The sequence below is a fragment of the Symphalangus syndactylus genome, chromosome 4 (genome assembly GCF_028878055.3).
Source record: "Symphalangus syndactylus isolate Jambi chromosome 4, NHGRI_mSymSyn1-v2.1_pri, whole genome shotgun sequence".
NCBI lineage: Eukaryota > Metazoa > Chordata > Mammalia > Primates > Hylobatidae > Symphalangus > Symphalangus syndactylus.
The window spans coordinates 44892132-44916289 of NC_072426.2; the positions used below are offsets into that span (position 1 = coordinate 44892132).

Consider the following 24158-nt stretch of genomic DNA (forward strand, 5'->3'; position numbering starts at 1 on the left):
GTTTTCTTATCATTCCCAAATGACACGGGTGCTACCAGGACTAAATGACATGATACAGGGAGAACGCTCAACATGGAGCTGGGAGAGCTGAGCACCCTGTGAATTTGGGTTCTGCTGTTATCACTCACCCGTGCATCCCCACAGCCACACCAAACCCAATGCTTGTGGGAATCTGCTGGATTGAGTTGATGGGCAGGGGTGCGAGAGACTGAATATACAAACAGACAATGACCAGGCCAAATATAAAAACAGAACTCCACTCACAACCCACAGCAGCCTGCCCAGGAAACCAACCCATGATCTACAGTAACCAGCCAGGACGCCAGCCTGCCATACGTCACATTTGTAGGAAGTCAGACTGCTATCTCTAGCAATCACTCAGGAAGCTAAACAATAATCCCTATAACAACTGGTCCCAAATGGCTGGGACTCAGTTAACAACTAACAGCTTCCTGATTTTTGTCCCCACTTCCAATTAAGGACCAACAAGAGAAAGTCAATATGCCCTCCTTGTCAATCGCAGAGGATGCTCCGCCTCTAGTTAGAACTCCCCCGTGCCAACAATCAGAGAGTACCTGAAGTCTTCCCTTTTTTCCACTCTACCACTCTGCTGCCTGCCTTTGAGTCTCTGCCGACACACAAGTGATGGTGGCTGACTCCTTCGCTGTAGCAAGCTCCGAATACATAGCCTTTACTTTTCTCATTTGGGTGGTCTTCGTTTATTGTCATAGGTGTGCCTCCTACACCTCTGGCCTGGCAGTCCCAGGACACACTCACTAAAAAGAGCTAAGACTAGAGGAAGAGGAGAAACAGGGATACAGGAGCAGAAGGGACAGAAGAGCCACAGCGGGACAAGGGGACCCACTCTCTGCAGGGCCCACCTGCCATCAGACCAATTCCATGTGTGCCCTAGGCTTTCTCATATCTAATTTTTTCCTTCCATAAAATGGATGAAGGACATCAAGGGGATGGAATCACCTAGAGATGACCCACCCCTGCCAGGGCCTTGGGCCTTGCAGAAGAGTCCCCAGGGCAGCCCCAGGAGACATTGTGGCAGGCAGGGAGGAAGCAGCTTGTTCTCTCCCCAGCACCAAGGCAGCCTACCTCTGTCAAGCACCCAGAGGAGGACACAGCAGGCCTGCTGAGCTCAGCCAGGCCTATTTAAGCCTCCTCTTCACACATAAAAGAAGAGGGCTTTTCTATTTGAAAGAGAAACCACAACAAAGGCTCAGGCCCAGAGCCATCTCTCAGGGTAGGGGGAGAGCCCAACGGGGTGCTCAGCTCCCACCCTCCCTGCTGCCACCGCATCCCTCAATCCACTGCCTCTGTGAATTCAATTAGCAGGCACTTTGTGATTCCAGGCAGCGTGAGGGAATCAGGAGCCACTGGCAGCAGAAAAGGATTTCAAACAGCAACTTCAACAGACTTCTAACCAGAAGGTGCTACGTAAATACATTTCCGCATCCCACAGATGCACGGGCTAAGTAGCATTTCTCTGGCACCTTTCCCCGTGCCCTCTGGAGAGGGCCTACTTACTCATCCCACAAGGCTCTCCCCAAATGTCAAGCAGTTTCAAAGCTCTTGCGTCCATACCCAGGCCCTGCCCATGCCACTCTCAGGAAGAATTCATTCCTCTTCCCAGCAGTCCCTTCCAGCATTTTGTCCATATCCGTGTCACAGCACTGGGTGGTGAGAACAATGTGTCCTGCAACCCTGGTCTCCTCAGGGGGAGACCCTGGTGGATTGGCCTTTGTTTCTGGGCCTCCGGACCTAGGTCTGGGAGATGCAGGTGTTCGAGGGAAGGTCTAATGAAGGAAAAGCACAAGTGAACTCTCCTCTTACCCAAAGGGCCTGACTGTGCCCTTTCTGGGGGCCCAGACAGCCCCACCCTCCATTTTCAATCATTCTATCCTCCTCGGGAAAGTAAACATCCAATCCCAATTGGCTTGAGTACAGCACTAGAGGACCCTGGGACTAACACAGGTGGCCAGGAAAGGCAGCCATGGCCTGGAAAGTTCCAGACCTAGAAATCCTGTTCTAGGAGCCTCTCCCTGTCCTCCAAGTCATAGGAATTTTAGCTTTTCAGGCACAAATGCAACAAACTCTGTGAGCTTCACTCAGAAACAGCTATGTAGACTAATCCCTCTTCCTTGTCCTTCTGTTTGCATGGTGGCCTTTCCAGGTCCTGCCTGTAGCTCCCTCCTGAGCCACTGTTCCTGCACTGTGTTTGCCACTTCATGCACCCTCTCCCTCCTGGCCTGCCCAATGCCCACACCTCCTCTAGGAAGCTTGCCCAGCCTGAAGTCAGCCCTATGAGATAGGCTTGCTCAGGTCCCTCATGCATCATCAGCATTTCATGTATTTCTTTCTCTAAACAGGATTCTTAGACCCTTTTCATATCCCTATCACGTACAGCATTCCTAGATCCTGGATGATATTCCCTTCCATGGGAAGACCACATTCTGTGGATCCATTTCCCAGTTGATAGACATTTGTGTTGTTTCCACTTTCTAGGTTTCAGGCTGTTATGAACAATGCTGCCATGAACATCCACGTGTAATGTGTTTTTGCTTGGATGTATGGTTTTGCTTTTTTGGTTTTTGTTTGTTTGTTTTGTTTTTTTGAGACAGAGTCTTGCTCTGTCACCCAGGCTGGAGTGCAATGTTTGTTTTATTTTTTCGAGACAGAGTCTTGCTCTGTCACCCAGGCTGGAGTGCAATGGCACGATCGCAGCTCACTGCAACCTCCACCTTCCAGGTTCAAGCGATTCTCTTGCCTCAGCCTCCCAAGTAGTTGGGATTACAGGTGTCCGCCACCACACCCAGCTAATTTTTGTATTTTTAGTAGAGACAGAGTTTCGCCATGTTGGTCAGGCTGATCTCGAACTCCTGACCTCAGGGGATCCACCTGCCTCAGCCTCCCAAAGTGCTGGGATTACAGGCATGAGCCACTGCACCTGGCAACGTGGATGTATGTTTTTACATCTCTTGGGTATATACGTAGGAGGGGAGTGACTGGGTCATATGGTAACTCTGTGCTCTGTGTTTAACCATTTGAGGAACTGCTTAACCTTTCTACACAGCGGCTTCCCAGCTGCTGCTTGTACAAGGCTTGCCTTCAGTGTGACAGGACTAGGAAGCAAGTCTGTGTGAATTGCCTGTTTTCAAAGAAGTAGACTATTGTGAAGCACTCTTTAAACTGCATCTTCGCTGTTGAGTCTTTGATGATTCCAAAGGGACTTGTGGATTCTGCAAAGTCTCAAGGACACTGCTATGAATGCCGGTTGTCATTGTACCGGCAGACACAATTCTGGCTAGCAGGCTGTGGCAACAGAGATAGTGCTACTACAAATCCTTAAGTTCAGGGTGCAAGGGAGGGACAGGTGTGAGTTAATGCCTGTGAGGAAGGCTCCTGGAAGACAGAGGGCAGGCTCTGAAGCCTGGTCTCCAGGGGAGACAGGTGGGAGGGCAAGGAGGCTGGAAGGGGGCATGGAGTTGGGGTCCATGTGAGTCTGAGATGAAGCAGAATCCGCCCCCCAGGCTTCCTGTGCCCTCCGCAATTCTCCCACTCCACTCTTTCACAAACATACAACAGGCGCCCACGCCACAGCTCTGCCACATGGGTCACTGAGCAGCAGTGACCTCTCATAGAAGGATGGAGAGACTGCTCTCTGGAGAAGAGGGCAGGCACTACAGCAGTCAGACCACACTGCTTGTCCATCCAGAGGAACCATTTCTAGAGCATCTACGAGGCCCACCTGCTGGACTCCTGCCACCTTGATGCCAAGTACCTACATCCACGTGCTCTGAATATGCCTAGCAGAGAAAATGCCAACATCGGCCAGGCGTGGTGGCTCATACCTGTAATCCCAGCACTTTGGGAGACCGAGACGGGCAGATTACCTGAGGTCAGGAGTTTGAGACCAGCTTGGCCAACATGGTAAAACCCCACCTCTACTAAAAATATTAAAATGACCCAGGTGTGGTGGCACACACCTGTAATCCCAGCTACTTGGGAGGCTGAGGCAGGAGAATTGCTTGAACCTGGGAGGTGGAGGCTGCAGTGAGCCAAGATCACACCACTGCACTCCAGCCTGGGCGACACAGCAAGACTCCGTCTCAAAAAAAAAAAGAAAAGAAAAGAAAATGCCAACATCCCTGGCATCTGTCACTCCTGAACTGAGAGAGCAACACAGGAGAACACTAGATTGGAAGGTGAGAAGGGGGCTCATTTAAGACTACTGGGAAATAACAACTCCCAGGGCCTCAGGACTCAAACACCCTGCTGGTCTATTCAGAACAAGAGAATCACTCCCGGAACCACACCCTTGACCCTTGTTCAATCTGCTTCACAGCCAGCTAGAGGCAGAAGTGACCTGGAGAGTTCCAAGCTGCAGGGAGAACACAGGTCCATTTTCAAAGTCTACCCATGGGAATGACTTCATGGGTGTCGCTGACCAGGGACCAGCTTTGGTGGCACTCCCCAGACAGGGTCAGAGCCTGAAGGATGAGGGCTGGCCATGCCCTCCTGGCTGGAACTGACTAGGGCCTACCTCGGAGCTGACTGAACGTGGTCATGAACTTGCTGGTGAGGGACTTAAGCTCGTTGTTAGCCAGGGTGATGAGGTGGATCTGGCCGGAGACATTCCGCAGGACCTTGTAGATGCCAATGGGAAAGGAGACCAGCTTGCACTCGGCCAGGTCTGCAGCCAAAGAACAAAGACAAACCAGAGTTATCAGCCACAGCTGCCCAAGAACTTGTCCCAGACTCACATAGACCCCACCTCCATGCCCCCTTCCAGCCTCCTTGCCCTCCCACCTGTCTCCCCAGGACCAGGCTTCAGACCCTGCCCTCCCTCTTCCAGGAGCCCTCCTCATAGGCATTAACTCACACCTGTCTCTCCCTTGCACCCTGAACCTGAGGATTTATGTTAGCACCATCTCTGTTACCACAGCCTACTAGCCAGAATCGTGTCTGCTGGCACAAAGATGACTGGCATTCATAGCAGTGCCATTGAGATCCTGCAGAATCCACAAGTCCCTTTAGAATCATCAAAGACTCGACAGTACAGGTACAGTCTAAAGAGTGCTTTACAATAGTCTACTTCTTTGAAAACAGGCAATTCACACAGACTTTATGGTTTGATCTTCTTCCTAGTCCTGACACACGGAAGGCAAGCCTTGTATAAGCAGCAGCTGGGAAGCCGCTGTGCGGAACAGTCAAGCAGTTCCTCAAATGGTTAAACACAGAGCACAAAGTTACCATATGACCCAGTCACTCCACTCCTAGGTATATACTCAAGAGACAAAAACATACGTCCATGCAAAAACACATTACACGTGGATGTTCATGGCAGCATTATTCATAATAGCCCGAAAGCCGGAGAGTGGAAACAACCCAAATGTCCACCAACTGGGGACTGGATCAGCAAAATGTGGTCTCTGCATGAAAGGGAATATCATCCAGCAATAAAAAGAAATGAAGTGGCCAGGCGCGGTGGCTCATGCCTGTAATCCCAGCACTTTGGGAGGCCAAGGCGGGTGGATGGCTTGAAGCCAGGAGTTTGAGACCAGCCTGGCCAACATGGTGAAATCCTATCTCTACTAAAAACAAAAAAATTAGCCGGGCATGGTGGTATGCACCTGTAATCCCAGCTACTCACAAGGCTGAGGGCACGAGAATCACTTGGGCCTGGGAGGTGGAAGTTGCCATGGGCCCAGATCATACCACTGCAAACCAGCCTGGGCAACAGAGCAAGACTCTGTCTCCCCACCAAAAAAAATTTTTTTAAAAGAAATGAAGTACCAATGTATGTTATAGCAGCTATAGCATGGCTGAACCCTGAAAATGTTATGCCAGGCAAAAGAAGCCAGTTACAAAGGCCTGCATATTGTACAGTTTCATTATATGAAATGTCAAGAATAGGCAAATGCATGCAGATGGAAAGTAGATTAGCCAAGGCTGCAGGGGATGGGGGGAGGGAGTGTTCTTTGTAGGGGTAATAAAAATGTTCTACGATTGGGCTGGGCGCGGTGGCTCATGCCTGTAATCCCAGCACTTTGGGAGGCTGAGGTGGCCAGATCACTTGAGGCCGGGAGTTCGAGACCAGCCTGGCCAATATAGAGAAACCCTATCTCTACTAAAAATACAAAAAAAAAAAAAAAAAATAGCGGGGCATGGTGGCACATGCCTGCAATCCCAACTACTCGGGAGGCTGAGTCATGAGAATCGCTTGAACCTGGGAGGCAAAGGCTGCAGTGAGCCGAGATCACACCACTGCACTCCAACCTGGGCAACAGAGTGAGACTATCTCAAAAAAAAAAAAAAAAAGTTCTAAGATTGGATTGTGGTGATAACTGCTCAATCTGAACATAGTAAAACCACTGAATTGTACACTTTAAGTGGATGAATTGTATGGCATGTGAATTACATATCAATAAAGCTGATATATATATACATATATAATTGTATATATTATTATATATATGAACAGCAGCAGACAGACACTAAAAGCATAGGGGTTCAGAAATTAGTCTGTCCAGTTCATCAAGGTGTCACTCAAGTTCCCTGAGCCTCAGTTTTCTCATCCATAGAATGAAGGTACCATCAGCTGCCTAGCAGAGCTATTGGGAAAAATTAAATGTAGTAAAATAATGACTAACAAAGCGCCTAGAAGATACTTAGCAGGAATGCTACAAATATTGTAGCAGTCCTCCCCTTCCACTTTACCTTCTCTTGCCACTCGATCTAAAGCATCTCTATGCTTCCAGGCCAGCTTCCATCTCATCTCTTCCAGAAGTCTTCTGGTTCACCCCTTTTGCTGGGGTCCAGTCAGCCCCCAACCTCAAACCCCAGCAGCACTCATCGACCCTGACAGCACCACCCCATTTATCTCTCAGAAAACTCTCATCTTTTCCCCAAAGAGGCCAGGCTCTCCCAGGCTTCTAAGCCTTTGAAGATTGCTCCAAAATAAACATGTGAAACTCAATATTTCTATATGCCAGCAATAAAATATGGTTTTAAAAGATTCTATTCCTAACAGCAACAATAATACAAAATAATGGAAATAATCACAGTTGAAGCCTTTCTCCCTCATCTGCCTCACAGAATTTCCAAGACCCAGCTCAAATGTCACCTCCTCCATGAAGCTTTCTCTGACTGTCCTAAGCAGTTAGTTGTTCCAGGAGCTGAGCCTCATATAATGCAAACAAGACCTCTTCACCCTGTGTTGTATTGACCCCTTTTTGTGCTATTTTCCCAGTGGACTGGGAAGACCCCCAGAACATAGTACCAGAAGTCCAGCAGACTCATGGGCAAGGCAGGGGTTCCAGTTGACCTCACAGATGTGGTTTGGGGGGAAAAAAGGGACAGGTGGGAAAAGGGCAAAAGTCCAGATGACTGAGGGTCCACAGGGCTCCTCTGCCAGGCAGCCTATAAGGGGTGTTGTTAATGCCTTCTCTGGTCCAGGGCTGCACTTGGTAACCCAGCCCTGCGGCTGTCCAATGTCAAGCACCAGCTCTTCTATCAGCAGGCGGGGTTGGCAGGAGAGACTGCTAAATCCTGCCAGGGAGGAACAAGTTCCCAAAAGTCAGGCTTTCAGAAGAGGGAGAGCAAGGGCTGAGCTGGAAGCAAACAGGCACTGTGGGCTCAGAGTTTGGGGCAAGTTGGGGATTCTAAAAAGAGTAATGGTTCCAAACAACAAGCCCTCTAGTGCTTTGTGACAGATATATTAAGGGCTGAAAAGAAGTTTTGTTGGAGTTGTTGTGAATTACACCAGTCCCTTTGGGTAGGAGTAGACAGATCTCATCATACATCCCAGGAGCAACATCAAAGTAATGGAAGAAGCTTTCCCTTTAAAACAAAGAGCAAAATAAGGATGGCTTTCATCACCAGTATCCCTAAATAGCATCATGAAAGTTCTTGCCAGGTCGGGCATGGTGGCTCATGTCTGTAAGCCCAGTACATTGGGAGACCAAAGTGGAAGGATTGCTTGAGCCCAGGAGTTTGAGACCAGCCTGGGCAACATAGTGAGACCCTGTCTCTACAAAAAAAATTTTAAAACTAGCTGGGCATGGTGGTATGTGCCTGTAGTCGCAGATACTTGGGGGTTGAAGTGGGAAGATCGCTTGAACCCAGGAGGTCAAGGCTGCAGTGAGCCTCTGCACTCCACTGCACTCCAGCCTGAGTGACAGTGAGACCTTGTCTGAAAAAAGAAAAGAAAAGGAAAAAAAAGAAAAGAAAAGAAAAGTCAAGTCAGGTCTGGCCAATTAAATAGAAAGCACAGACATTGAAAACAGACAAAATGATTCTTAAGTGCATATGAAATGACTGTATAACCTCAGAAACCCAAAACAGTCATCTGACAAACAACATAAATTAAAATGGTCTCAGCAAAGCGGCTAATCAAATAAGAATGCGAAAGGCAATGATATTCCTATGCACCAGCAAGAAAATACAGTTTTTAAAGATACTATTCCTAACAACAATATAAAATATAGAGAAATGAGCATAATGAAAAATGTATATGACCAATATAAAAAAAAGTAGAAAAGTTCACAAAGATATTTGTTTTTGTTTTGTTTTGTTTATTGAGACAGGGTCTCGCTCTGTCACCCAGGCTGGAGTGCAGTGGCAAGATCTCGGCTCACTGCAGCCTCGAACTCCTGGGCTTAAACGATCCTCCCACCTCAGCTTCCCGGGTAGCTGGGACTACAGGCACATGCCATCAAACCCGGCTAATTTTTGTATTTTTTGTAGAGATAGAGTTTTGCCATGTTACTCAGGCTAGTCTTGAATTCCTGAGCTCAAGTGATCTGCCCACCTAGGCCTCCCAAAGTGCTAGGATTATAGTCATGAGCCACGGCACCTGGCCCACAAAGACATTTTTAAAAACAGTTTTGTATGTGAAGATATAACATGTCCATTGATGACAAGTCAAAATATTGAAAGACTGGTTTTTTAAAGAAATTAATTTATATATTGTTGAATATAACTACTACCCAAATCCTCACAAGGTTTTTGTTTAAGTTAACTAGATGGTTTTAAAGTTCATCTAGGGAAATCTATAAGTAAGACCCTCTAAAAAAGATGAGGTTATAACCAATATTATAAGCCTAAAATAATTAAAACAGAGGGCAAAATGGAAAATAGATCATAGAAATTATATAGTTCAGAAAATACAGAAATAATATCATAATAAATGCTAAAGAAGGCTTCAAAATAAACTGGAGAGGGAAGGATTAATCAACTGATGTCAGAATAACCCCTTCACAATTTTGAGAAAGACTCAATCTAAGAATCCAAATACATCCTAGATAGAGTTACACTTTAAATATTTTTTAAACCAAATTTTAAAAAGTAAACATAATTGAACATTTATACAACCTCTTAAGTGAGGATGACTTCCCAAATCTAGGAGCATAACAGAATCACAAAGGAACAGATCAACAAAACTAACCGCATTAAAAAAATATAAAACACTTAGAAGCTTAAAAAGAATAAAGCAAGCAACAGGGATCTGTAAATAGGATGCATACAGAGTCATCTTTATTACTGAAACTACTCAATATAATTGAATAAAGAAAAAATTAAGACCACTTGAGAAGGAAAGGACGTAAGATATTTACAAAGGAAAAAACATAATTAGTAAACAAATATATAGCTCCTGATGTGTTTCCAAATTGCTTTCCAGAATATTTATGCCAATTTACATGTAACCTATCCAACAAATAATAAAATCATTAAAAAGAAAAGAAAGCCTTGCTAAGTTGATCGAGGGAAATGGTATCCTGCTTTAATTTGCAATATTTTCAGTAATGAGACTGATTATCTTTCATGGTTAATTAACTGTTTTTCAGCTAGGCATGGTGGCTCACAACCGTAATCCCCAAGGTTGGAGGATCACTTGAGGCCAGTTCACAACCAACCTGGGCAACACAGCAAGACCCGTCTCTACAAAAAATAAAATACGGCCAGGTATGGTGGCTCACGCTATAATCCCATCACTCTGAGGGGCCGAGGCAGGGAGATCACTTGAGTTTGAGACCAGCCTGGCCAACATGATGAAACCCCATCTCTACTAAAAATACAAAATTTAGCCAGGTGTGGTGACAGGTGCTTGTAATCCCAGCTACTCAGAAGGCTGAGGCAGAAGAACTGCCTGAACCCAGGAGGCCAAGATTGTACCACTGCACTCCAGCCTGGGCGACAGAATGACAGAGAGACTCTGTCTCAAAAAAATAAATTAATTAAATAAATTTGCTTGACATGGTGATGCCTGTGTGTAGTCCCAGCTACTCGGGAGGATGAGGTGGGAGGATCACTTCAGCCCAGCTCAAGGCTGCAGTAAGCTATGATTGCATCACTGCACTCAGGCTGGGCAACAGAGCAAGATCCTATCTCTAATAAAATAAAATAAATATTAATTAACCATTTGTTTCCCCTATGGAAAATCCTATTCATGTCTCACTCTTTTTCTACTTGGAGCTCTGGCATTTTTTTCTCCCAAATGTTGGTAGAGCTCTTTAAATAGTATTATCGACCCAGCTGTGTTGATTGTTTCTCTTGTTGAATCATTCATGTTACAGAGCATAGGGTTTTTTTCTGAAGCAGGACATAAAAACCATATGCACATTGTAATTCCAACTAGGTATAAAAGGATACATGCCTGGGAAAGACAATAGAAAGAAAAATAGCCAGAATGCTAACAGTGGTTATTTCAAAGGATTTGAGCAATTTGTTACTAAATTATAGTCTTCATGGTTGTTTACTTTATACAAAGTAAGTAAAATACCATTCTATATTTATATAAAACCATTTGCCAAGTATCTGTATACAGTGATACTTTACTTTTAAAATAAAAAATTAATGTATCATAAAATTAGCTATTTTTCTGAGACAGGATCTCGCTCTGTCACCCAGGCTGGAGGGCAGTGGCGCAATCTCGGCTTATTGCAACCTTCACCTCCCGAGTTCAAGTGATTCTCCCACCTCAGCCTCCCAAGTAGCTGGGACTACAGGTGCATGTCACCATGCCCTGCTAATTTTTGTATTTTTAGTAGAGACAGTGTTTCACCATGCTGCCCAGGCTGGTCTTGAACTCCTGGCCTCAAGTGATTCACCTGCCTCATGTTCCCTAAGTGCTAAAGTTAACTTTTATTGGAAAAAATAACCTGGCAAATTCACAGATAAATTGAGGGCAGCCAGCTCTTCATCAGTGAGGGAAATAGGGAAAAGCCGATCCAAGAAACACAGGAACTCTGCATTGGGCTGGGGCAGAGCTGTGAATAGGAGCTTTCAGGCACCACCACTCCCCACAGTGGGGAGAGAAAGTGCTTACAACGGAGGAAGAAGCCATAAAGCCATGCAAGTTATTTCCAAGGGTACTCAAAGCAGCCTGTCTTCCTGGAGTAGATCAGCCCAGAAATGTCCAGCCCACAGTCCCATTCCGACCACCTGGGCCATCTACACACCATCCCAACCTCACACCACCCTCCCTTCCAGTCTCTGATTTAGGCAACATACAAATGCCAAGCACAGTGGCTCACGCGTGTAATTCCCAGCACTTTGGGAGGCCGAGGCGGGCAAATAACTTGAGGTCAGGAGTTCGAGACCAGCCTAGCCAACATGGTGAAACCCCATCTCTACTAAAAATACAAAAATTCGCTGGGTGTGGTGGCACGTCCTGTAATCCCAGCTACATGGGGGGCTGAGGTGGGAGAATTGCTTGAGTCCAGGAGGTGAGCCGAGATCACACCACTGTACTCCAGCCTGGGCGACAGAGCGAGACTCCATCTCAAAAAAACAAAAACAAAAAAAACCCAAAAGACACACACACACAAAAACAAGCAACATACAAGCCCACTGCGGCTTCATCTGGCCAACTGACATGTCGCAAGACCACACTAGAGGATGCTGAGGGCCTGGAATGTCACCTCCGACACCTGTTTCTTTCTTTCACTCTCCACAAATAGCTATTGAGGCCCTCCTGTGTGCCAGGTACTGATCTGCATGGTATCCTGTGACTTACCTATGACTTTTTTGTGCTCCCAGGGATTCCATCTGTTTCCTCCATTATGTGACCCCTACAGTACGCACCAGAGGCCAGGATGCGTGAGAGGGGTGCACCACCAAGCTCCTACCCAGAACAGCCTGGCTGCCACTGACGGCAAAGGCAATCCAGGAGTTCCACAGAAGGGCTCTGCTGGGATGTGATGCAAACACCCCTCATCCCAGCCCCATCACCAGCCACTAACACAGCACATGGACTCTCACCCCTGCTGGGAGGAGAGGTTCATGATCTCCAGAACAATTCTCCATGGTCTCGGAACAAGAAAATGGAGATCCAGAAGCAAATATCATCCTTACACAGTCATGTTCCCATCTGTACACAAGGAGCAATATACTGTATGCCACACATGGGGGATGGGAATAATAACAACCATAAACAACACCACTTACTATTTCACATGTGCAATGTAAGTACAAACTATCCCCTCTGCACACAGGAAACTGTAATAAAGTGACTTGCCCCAGGTCATACAGCTGGAAGTGAGGACGGGGAGATTTGGATCCCAGGTTAGGTGGATCAGGAAGCCAGGGGTCCCAACAACTCCACTCTACTGCCCCCTTGAGTCAAAAACATGCCTAGGTGCTTGCCTCTAGGCCAGGCCAGAGAAAGGGAGTATATGCTGAACACCCCCATGGGAAACCGAGGTCTTGTCTACAAACTCCTGTAGGTCCTTCAAGTTCAGAGCCCTCAATGCCTCTGGGGAAAGGGGCCAACAGCCTTCTGCACAAGCCAGTCACCTTCTGTTCTCCGGAAATTCCTCTGCAGGTCTAATTCGGAGGTTGGGCACCATCTATATCCATTCTACCTGTTTGCAGAAGGAAAAAGCCCCATGAGCCCCAAGTTCAATGTTCGTCCCTGAGTTTATAGGAACAGACAGCACTGCTGCCAGAGAACACAGCCAAGATGTGACTGGGGGCCAGGTCCCACTAGGGAAGGGGGGCCCCACCCAGGGAAGAGAAGATCCAGGCTGCAGACAGGAGAGAGTGGTCCTCAAGGAGCTGTGGGATGTCATCGAGAAGGTCTTATTCTCTATGGGTCCTCAGCACAGACAGTATATAGTTCACCAAGGCATAAAGAAAAGGCTCCTGGGTGAGGACGTTGAGGATCGCATCAAGCAGCATGGTCAGGCAGTGTCCCCACAGAGAGAATTCCTAAACCAGATAGAGGCCGAGCTGGTGATCTCAAAGGTCCCATTCAAGTTAATAAACACAGGGCTGGGTGCGGTGGCTCATGCCTGTAATCCCAGCACTTTGGGAGGCTGAGGCAGGTGGATCACCTGAGGTCAGGAGTTCGAGACCAGCTTGGCCAACATGGTAAAACCCTGTCTCTACTAAAAATACAAAAAGTAGCCGATCGTGGTGGTGCATGCCTGTAATCCCAGCTACTCAGGAGGCTGAGGCAGGAGAATTGCTTGAACCAAGGAGGCAGAGGTTGCAGTGAGCAGAGATCGTGCCACTGCACTCCAGCCTGGGCAACAGAGCAAGACTCCGTCTCAATAAATAAATAAATAAAATAAATAAACACAGCTAACAGCACTGCGTATTTGCTATGTGCCAGACACAGTTCTAGGCACTTTTTCTATATTAACTCATTTAATTCCTTGAACAACCTGAGTTACCCTCACAGCAGGAGAATGAGGCACGTGTTGATAGGTAAATTGTCCATGGTCATTGTGGTACAGTGATGGGATCAAAAAATCTGAATGCAAAGATTCAAAACCAAAGATTCAAGTAGGGTGACCAGTAGGGTAGTTTAAGCAGGACTTTCCTAATTTTAGCATTGAAGGTCTTGCATCCTTGGGAATCCCTCCTCAGTCATGGGCAGATTGGGATGTTTAGGGTCACCCTAGATTCAGGTGGATGGATGAGAGTTCTACAGATAAAAAGGAGAGAGGGAAGGGAACCCAGGAGTGAGCCACAGCATGAGCAAAGGACTGTCACCCCTCTGGGACTCCCTCCTTGAGCTCTGCCTTCTTCTACAATTTCTCAGAACCTCGCCCATGCTGCATGAATGCTCAGAGGGGAAGGCTCCTGGCATTGGAATCATTTAGTGCTAAATGATTAGCATCATTTTGGCGGTCACAGACCCCGACAGGGGTCAGGAATGGCGTGGTAGGTAAGGGGCAGTGCCAGGCTCCTCCAGCACCATGTAGACAGCAGCTAGACTTTCCCTAGCAGCCCCAGCCGCTGACACCTGGGCTGCAGCAGGGAACAGAAAGATCCTTGGGGGAGGTAGTAGCAGTACAATAAACACAAGCTGCGATAATCCTCCTAATTATAATTATTATTGCAAGAAGACCAAACTGCATGTCCCCAAACTGCTAATTAGAACAGTTTTTGCGTTAATAAAGAAGACTTTTATTCAAATTGCTTGGGTCCTTTATTAAAGCTTATCTCGTTAATTCTAATGAATGCTTGATGAAAGGTAACCAGTGGGCAGAACCAGGGCAGAAGGAGCAAAATCCAAGAAGAGAGAACACTCAGCTGGAATCCAGGAGCGCCTGATCGAGCTTGCATGGTGGCTTAGAAATATAGAACTTTGACCCCTCCAGCCCCTGCTGAGAAGTGGGCCTGGTGACAGGGCCCAAGAGTGGGAAATGGAGAGGGACTTCCCTGCCAACCAAGTCACAGGGCCCAGAGGCGAGGGCGTCAGGGACTCAGGCCAGTAGACACATGGGCTTGTGACCTAGCCAAGAAGTAAGGCTCCTAAGGCTACTGGAGGAACTCTGTAGCCAGTGTGACCCACTCCCACTGAGAAGCTTTCTTCATGGAATCTCAGGGTTAGGAGCCTGGGGGTCATTTGGCCCATGTTTGCCAAACTTCCGAGTTAGAATCAACTGAAGGCTGGGCACAGTGGCTCACGCCAGTAATCCTAGCACTTTGGGAGACTGAGGCAGGAGGATTGCTTGAACCAAGGAGTTTGAGACCAGCCTGGGCAACATAGTGAGACCCTGTCTCTAGAAAAATAAAAAATTAGCCAGTCATGGTGGTGCACACCTGTAGTCCCAGCTACTCAGGAGGCTGAGGTGGGAGGATTGCTTGAGCCTAGGAAGTCAGGGCTGCAGTGAGCCGAGATCATGCCATGGCACTCCAGCCTAGGTGACAGAGTGAGAGCCTGTCTTAAAAAGAAAAAAAAAAAAAAAAGAGAGAGAGAATCATCTCAAGAGGCTGGTCCTTTCATCCTCCCCCAGATATTCTACCTTTCAGTGAATCTGGGATGGTGCCATGAAATTTGTTTTTAACAATATCCCCAGGTGATTCTTATCAATAGGCAAACTTGTGAAACACTGAGTAACACAGCCTCCAATCTGAGGCTTGAAATTTCTTCATGTCTCCGTCTGAGGTCACAGAGTTCTCTTTGAACACTGGTGATGGGGGGACTCACTCCTCCTTCCATAGAATGAGTTTAACTGTTAGAGAGTTCTTTCACGAACTGTATTAATAACTGCCACCCTTCACCACTCACCAGTCCTGATGCCCTCTCTTCTGCATGGCAATCCTTCACATAAATGATGACAAAGGACATTATAAACATTTTCTTTTTAATTATTGTAAAATACACATAACATAAAAATTTAGCGAGCGATATGACCAAGTTTTACAGGAAAACTCCCGTGATTTTCAATCAAACATTGCATAAGTAGCCAAGGAACAATGAATAGCAGCAACTAGAGTCGTGGAAGCCGTGCATCTATGGGCATGAGGAATGGGAGGGATGTCTAACACGTCCAGTGTGAGTGGTGGAGGGAAATGTAATTGATCGATCCTAATCACTGACTCTTGGTCAACTTTACAGTTTCTGCAATACAAGCTTGTGATTTATGCTTACTCTCTAGTGGAAATCAGGATTTTTATGAAGACTTAAGGCGCAATATTTTTTAATACAATACTCATCTAGGATGTAACAGTGAAGCAGAGTAAACTACAACTGTTAAGCAAGTTCCAGCTTTTCTCAAGTTAGTTATATTATAGGATGTACTTAGTAAGCGTCTTTAGGTGAAAGAATTTGAATTATGTTAAATGTTGCCCTTTGCCACATTACATTGAACACTGGATGCATGTGGAAAGACATGCTTTTTTTTTGGTAAAACTCAAGGTAGGAGCTGTGTCTAGAAACATTCTGGCATGTTTGTTAATTCTAGTTTCACTTAATAACCTGTAAGGCATGTACGTTTAAGCTTTTTTTTTTTTAAGTTAATGGGAAAAATTTGAAACGCAATACCAATACTTTAGAATTTTGGTCTTGGTGTTTGTATGAAATTCTGAGGCCTTGATTTAAATCTTTCACTGTAGTGTGACTTCCTTTTAGGTATACTGTGCTAAGTGAAACTTTTCAAATAAATTCTCCTTTTAAAAACTGCTAAAAAAAATGTAGCATTTTATCAGTGGCAAGGGATTAGCAGGCAGAGCACAGAGGATTCTCAGGCGGTGAAAGTGACGTGTGGCAGACACACGTCATTATACATTAATCCGAGCCTAAGGCCATGCAACACCAGGAGTGAACCCTAATGTGAACCATGGACTTTGGGTAACAATGATGAACCAATGTAGGTTCACCAATTGTAGTAAATATATCCCCCTGGTGGGGGATGTTAATCATGGAGAAGGCAATGCCTGTTTGTGGGCAGTGGGGAGTATATTGGAAAATCTCTATTCTTGACTCTTAATTTTGCTGTGAACCTTGTGAACCTAACACTCCCCTTTAAAAATTAAGTATTTTTTAAAATGTGCCATCTTAACCATTTTTAAATGTACAGTTCAGTAGCTTTAAGTATATTTATATTGTTGTGCAATCAACCAATCTCCAGGACTTTTGCATCTTGCGAAACGGAAACTCTTTACTTGTTAACCCCCTATTTTCCCATCCCCAGCTGCTGGCAACCACAGAACACTATAAACTTTTTTCCAGGCAAAAACATCCCCAGAAACTTCAATCCTCATGGTTCTGGCTGCTCCCGTGAGAGGAGCAGGACCAACCTAGCTCAGACTCTGGCCCGGCCAGAACCTCCTCCTGCACAGGTGTTGAGTCTCTAACACATAACTGCAGCCACCACTGATTGACACCAGGTGTGTGCCAGAAGCTGTGCTGGGGCTTCAGACCTTTTATTCCCTCCATTCCTCACAATCACCCTATAAATAGGTCACTACTATGCTTACCCCTGGTTAACAGTTAAGGAAACTGAGTCATGGAGAAGTCAAACAAATTGTTCTAAGTCATATGACTTATTCAAGGTCAACCAGTTAATGAAATAATAAAAAACATTTACAAAGTGCCTGCTGCTTGCAATTAGTGATCTCAGCATTGTCATGCATTAACTCAGTTAACCCCCACAACATGCCCATGAGACATGCACTATTTTGTATTTTTTATTTTTTTGAGACAGAGTCTTACTCTGTCACCCAGGCTGGAGTGCAGTGGTGTAATCTCGGCTCACTGCAACCTCCACCTCCTGGGTTCAAGCGAGTCTCCTGCCTCAGCCTCATGAGTAGCTGGGACTACAGGCATGCACCACCACGCCCAACTAATTTTTGTATTTTTAGTAGAGACGGGATCTCACCATGTTGGCCAGGCTAGTCTCGAACTCCTGACCTCAGATGATCCATGAGACGGGCACTATTATTACTACTCCTGTTGTACAGAGAAGGAATCAAGACACAGAGCCAGGAGTCTTGGTTAGTAAGCCGCAGAGCTTACTTGGTTAGTAAGCTGCTGAGCTTAAAGGTTTGCTCCTAACCACCATGATACACTGCCTCCCTAGAATATGTAACCTGCATTCAGGACAGCCTGCCATACTGAAACAGCTTGGGAGATGGTGGGTTTCCAATGAGCAGATAGATCTTCCATGATTTACAATGGGTTCCCAGGGAACACTGGTATATTGCAGTTCCCATGGAACTATATAAAAGGGGACTTAGAGTTGAAAGAGCTGGTGAAAGAGTCATCAGGGTATCAACAGCCTGGATTTGTCACTTACTGTCTGTGGGACCTTGGGTCCTTATGCCCTTAGTTTTCAAATCTTGGTAAATTGCAACTGATCATCTCCAATGCCCCTTGCAGCTGCCACTGTGGATTCTAGGATTTGGCCACAACCAGGAGCCACCTTGGGAGCTCTATAGACTCTTGATGCCTAAGTCTCTCTCCCAGAGAGTCTGATTTAATTAGTGGGGGCTGGTTCTTGGGAATGGAAGGGAGGGTAAAAGCTCCCTGGGTGACTCTAACGTGCAGCCAGGTGAACTCTGCACCATACCATCACCTCTCCAACTAAAGTGTGACACCTGGGGACACTGCCAATGTGCAGATTCTGATGCCACATGTCTGGGTGGGGCCTAAGAGTCTGCATTTCCACCCAGCAGGTCCAAGGACCACACTAAGTAGCAAGCGCTAGTCCAGTGCAGTGGTTCTCCAAGGGCATCAGCATCACCCACAGCAACAGCATCACCCCAGAACTTGTTAGAAAGGCACATTCTCAGGCACCACCCTAGTCCCACAGAATCAGAAACTCTGGAGTTAGGGCGCAGGCATCTGTGTTTTAGCTGAAGCATCACTGGCCTAGAGGGGCCAGGCCTCCTCCTGCTGTAGCTGCTTCCCGTATTGATGATGATAATGGGGTGGTAATGACAGTAACTGAGTGCTGGCTGCTCCTGCCTGCCTAAGGGCATGAGGTTTACACACTCATGGAAATTTTTTGTGCCCTGGGTGCCTCCTGCTTCCCCTCTGAGCAGACTATTTCAGGACAGAGCCGCAGAGACAGAGTGTCTTCACTCTCTTCTCTTGCTTTGTTCATGCTTCTGGTACTCAGAGGCACACATGACCCTAGGTGGCGAGGCCACCCTGGGCTGTAACTCAGGAGGCCAAATTCTCATCCCAGCCCCTCCACTATCAGCCAGGGGGGCTCAGAGACACTACTTCTTCCTGGGCCTTGTCCCCTCATCTGTAAAATGAGGGTTTGGACTAGATGATTTAGGGTCTCAATCAGGCCAGACATCCTCTGACTCCATGATTCTACTAAACAAAGGCTCTTCAGGCAGCCCTCTGTCAAAGAGGAGCCCCCCATGACTTGAGCTGCCAGTCTCTGCAATGTCACTCAATTTCCAAAGTAGGGACACACAGGATGCAGACAGCCAGCAAAACAACTGCTCATCAAGGGATCGCGCCGTGCATCACTGGGCACAATTAGGCATCACTTTAACAAAGCTGTTTGTTTTAGTGCTTACAGAGCTGGCTAGCTCTAAAAGGCTTAAGACAAAAAGCAGCCAGACTTGCTCCCTCTTGACAAATCCCCTCCCCCAGGAACAACCACTTTCAGGTCTTTGCGGGTGTTTAACTCCTGATCTCTAGAGCAATGTTTCTGAGCCTGTTTCCTGTCTCATGCCCCTTATAGAGAAAAGGGCACGGGAGGAAGAGCTCACCGAGGACCACATACATCCAGAAAGTCCCACCGCAATAGCACACACAGCTACTGGGCCCGGGAGGGTTGTCGGGGAGAGAAGGGCAGAAAGGCACTTCAGGAAGGGGCGTCTTCTGAGATGTGGGGAAACCACTCAACTTGAATGTGCCAGTGGGTTTAGGGGGATTTTTTTCTTTCACTTCCTATTTCATGGACTTGCATATTGTGCAAGAGTTATACAAGCGCTTAATGACTTCTTACAAATATCTTCAGTTTAAAGAAAGGAACATCCCCAACATGCAGTGACCCTTGGGATATGCTTTCCCTCAAACGCCCAAAAACCTGGATCAGTGGAGACGGGTGTTGATGGGGACATGGGGAACAGAGCTAAAGTCCCGCCAGGGCAAAGCTCACGGGAGCTGCTGGGGAGAGCAGCCGCACGCTCAGAGAGCTGTGCGGACACCCCTCTGACAAACGCCGCACACACAAATCCTGCATCTGGGAGGTGCCTTCTCAGGTCCTGCTGCAGAAGCCCCAGCCTCTCTAGGAAATAATGTGCTACAGAGAGTTGGCCTCAGAGAAGAAAGCTGAGCATGTGGCCCTCCAGCCAGTGGCTGTCATACTCAAACAGTCAGAATAACTTCTAACCACACAAGAGACCTAGAGAGCAACATCTTCTCAGAATCCAAATTGAGTCCTTTCTTGGGCCAACTCTTTCTTGCTGTGGGACCTCAGGCAAGTTACTTAACCCCAATCTCAGTTTCCTCTTCAGTAAAGTGAGGACAAGAACTCTTTCAAAAACCTGTATGCAATCTGGGCATGGTGGCTCATGCCCTTAACCCAAGCACTTTGGGAGGCCAAGGAGGGAGGATCACTTGAGTTCAAGAGTTCAAGACCATCCTGAGCAACACGGTAAAACCCTGGTTCTATAAAAAATACAAAAAGCAGCTGGGTGTGGTAGTGCATGCCTGTAGTGCCAGCTAGCTACTTGGGAGGCTAAGGTGGGAGGACCGCTTGAGCTTGGGAGGCAGAGGTTACAGTGAGCCAAGATCATGCCACTGCACCCCAGCCTGGGTAACAGAGCCAGACCTTTTGAGACTTTGTCTCAAAAAAATAAAAATAAATAAATAAAGTTTTAAAACCTGCATGTAGTGCTGGGCAGAGTAGCTCACACCTGTAATCCCAGCACTTTGGGAGGCCAAGGCGCGCAGATCATGAGGTTAGGAGTTCAAGACCAGCCTGGCCAATATGGTGAAACCCCGTCTCTACTAAAAATACAAAAATTAGCAGGGTGTGGTGGCAGGTGCCTGTAGTCCCAGCTACTCGGGAGGCTGAGGCAGAAGAATCGCTTGAACCCAGGAGGTGGAGGTTGCAGTGAGCCAAGATCGCACCACTGCACTCCAGCCTGGGTGACAGAGTGAGACTCCATCTCAAAACAAAACAAAACAAAACAAAAAACAAAGCAAAACAAAACAAAACAAAACAAAACAAAAACACCTGTATATAAATGTTCACAGCAGCATTTTCACAATAGCCTAAAAGTGGAGACAATCCAAATGTCCATCAGCTGATGAATAGATAAAGGACATGTCGTATATCCATTCAATGTACTATTATTCAGCCATAAAAAGGAATGAAATCCTGACATGGGCTACAACATGAATGAACCTTGAAAACATTTTGCTATGTGAAGGAAGCCAGTCACAAAAGGACAAATGTTGCATTGATTCCATGTACACAAAATGTCCAGAAGAGGCAATCTATAGAGACAGAAAGTAGACTGGTAATGGCCTGGGGCTGGGCAGAGATCAGGAAATGGGAAAGGACTCCTCATGGTATGGGGTTTCTTTTTTGAGTGATGAAAATGGCTTAGAATTAGACAGCAGTGATGGTTATACAATCTTGTGAATATACAAATAAATACTGCACTGTATATTTTAAAATGTAAATGTTACAGTATTTGAATATACCTCAAAAAGAAATGAGGACAACAGGATCCAACAAACAGGTGGTTCTGAGCATGAAATAAAATGTCTGCAAGGCTCTTAGCACAGCGCCTGGCAGTAGTTTGTGCTCACTAAGTAAGAGATGCTGCTATGAGGATGCAAAAATATTATTTTTATTTGAGAATCTGACAAAGATGTGCTTCAGCTCTGTCATCCCTGGAGGAGAGAAATGACCCCTGGATTGCACTTATTCTCACAATCCCTGGACAAGGAGACAACTGCATGTGCTATCATGGGCTTTGGGACTTTCCAAAAAAAAAAAAAATCTCCTTCCTGGCAAGCCAGTAAGGAGAAAAGAAGCCCATATTCAATTAAAATCAAAAGTAAACCCCACACAGAAGACAATCAAATGACACACAGTCAACAATTTGAGACATTAAATTATTTTGATTTAACTGATGACTCATCACAAACATATACATACAAAAGGGAATAGAAACAGCAGCCAGGATGACACTAACAGTGTAGCCACCAATGGCTCTAAAGGGACCACAGCTGGTCCGAGTGGAGGAGGCCATGTGGCCAAGACAGACCTTGGAGAGGCTTGGGCAGGCCCTGAGGTCTTCCTGCAAGGAAAGCATCAATCAGTCCCTTTGTGCAGATAAGGAAACAAAAGCCCAGAGAAGTTAAGAACTTGCTCAAAGCCACACACTAAGTAGGCAAAGGGTGGAGTTTGACTTCTTCTTCAGAACATCGCCCTACAGAGAAAGTCCAGAAACCTGGATCTGCTGCTGCCTTTAACTCAGTGTCCTTGGGCAAGTCACTTGTGGTGCCTCAACCTCCCTATCAGTGAAACGCAGAAATGAACACAGCCTATGTCTCTCCAAATGTGGGATGCACAAAACTACTCTCAAGGTTATCTTCGGGTGTGATGAGATGCCAAACAATCCAATCCACCTTGAGCAGGGCAGAGGGTGAGGGGACGGCAGATGGAAGCTGTGAGAGCCACACCTGCTGAACTCACACAGCACCCTGGGGATAGAGGGCTGCAGTTACCAACTGACCAGATTTCTACAGCACCTTTCTCCTCCTCGGACAATTTTTCAGGGCTTGATATAGCAAGGAATCCACCCCTGTAAGCAACGGCTTCTCAGAGAAGTTGTTTGTCCTCCTGAGCTCACAGATGCATGACTTATGGGACTCAGGAAGCAGCAACAAACATCGCCAACCAGTGCCTTCTGCACCATGTCTGCCCCAGACAAACACCACTGCCCAGCATGGCTGGCCTCAACCACCTGCCACTCCTCCAACTCGCCCACCATGCCGACTGGCTCCCGCAGTCTAGAATGCCCCTCCCTCCCCTCTCTGCCCACCAGCCTAGCCCCACCTCCCCAGATAGGGCACCCACCTCAAACCTCAGGACGCTTGTCTTAGCGTGTGACCTGGACTGTCTTCTGGCTGGTAGAGATCTGCAGGCTGCCTCCAGGACCCACAAGAGGTGAGCTTGTGTAGGGGCATAGGCAGCCTCCGCGGACCACCCCTCGCACCCAGTACAGCGCTGGGCAAACGCTCTGAACGTAATCATACCCCTCACCACCGAGAAGCTTGGTCTCAGCATCCCACTTTGTAAAATGGGGATACAAATTCACTTTTAGGGAATGAAGAAAAGAATGAGCTAATATTTATCTAGGTGTTGAGTTCACAGCAAGAACCACACTGCAGCAAAGGTGTAATTATTCTACTATGGTTTTACTGCAGCCTGAAAGAAACTAGCTCTGTAATCCTGGAATCTGCCTTGACAAAGGTGGTGGCTGTATCTACACAGAAGAATCCCTCTCCCTGCCCTCCAAACCCCAGCCCCGCCCTTCCATTCGAACACCTGAACACCACTTTCCATTACGTCACTCTCCCATTCAAGGATCTCCATGCCAGGCCAGGCACAGTCGCTCATGCCTGCAATCCCAGCACTTCAGGAGGCAGAGATGGGAGGATCACTTTAGCCCAGGAGTTCAAGGCCAGCCTGGACAACATAGTGAGATTCCGTCTCTACAAAAAATAAAGTTAACTGGGTGTGGTGGCATGCACCTGTGGGCCCAGCTACTTGGGAGGCTCACTTGAGCCCAGGAGTTTGAGGCTGCAGTGAGCCAAGATCATGCCACCACACCTCAGCCTGGGTAACAGGGCAAGACTCTGTCTCAAAATAATACTCTCTATGCTAGTTTGGAGGTGCTGACCCCACTGTCCACAGTCTAGCATCCACACAGAAGGATCCAGCTCCCACCTCCCTTTCTAGATATCCCTCTTGCACCTCCTCATCAAAGCTCTTGCCCTCTGGCCAAGCCAGGCTGCTTATTATTCCCTGCAACTTCTTTTATTTTTCCACCTCTACATTTTTGCTGGTGCTGTTCCCATTAAGTAGATGTTCTCCCTTATCTTCAAAAGGTCTCGTCAACACTATATTTCAAGGACTTGTTTAAATGCCTCCTCTCCACTAAGCCTTTGTTCATGTCCTCAACTAATGTAATTGCTCCTGCCCTTGAACCCCCGTTGTTCTACTGCATTTCTTTTCTTTTCTTTTTTTCTTTTCTTGAGATGGAGTCTCCCTCTGTTGCCCAGGCTGGAGTGCAGTGGCGTGATCTCGGCTCACCGCAACCTCCGCCTCCCAGGTTCAAGCAATTCCCTGCCTCAGCCTCCCGAGTAGCTGGGATTACAGGTGCCCGCCACTACACCCGGCTAATTTTTGTATTTTTAGTAG

At 46.8% G+C, this 24158-nt stretch overlaps 1 protein-coding gene across 11 annotated transcripts in view; it reads right to left on the reverse strand.

Annotated features, from left to right (window-relative positions):
• LRRC20 (leucine rich repeat containing 20) overlaps positions 1-24158 on the reverse strand; it is an 85042-nt gene that overhangs the window by 42299 nt on the left and 18585 nt on the right. For 8 of the 11 annotated variants that reach the window (XM_063637217.1, XM_055274580.2, XM_063637219.1 and 5 more), the window contains one exon: positions 4553-4702. The exons of 1 other annotated variant lie outside the window; for it this stretch is intronic. In XM_063637217.1, coding sequence (XP_063493287.1) covers positions 4553-4702 — 150 coding nt within the window. Of the gene's footprint in view, positions 1-4552; positions 4703-12807; positions 12870-24158 lie in introns of those variants that run through there. 2 more of the 11 variants (XM_063637222.1, XM_063637220.1) reach the window with 2 other exon arrangements.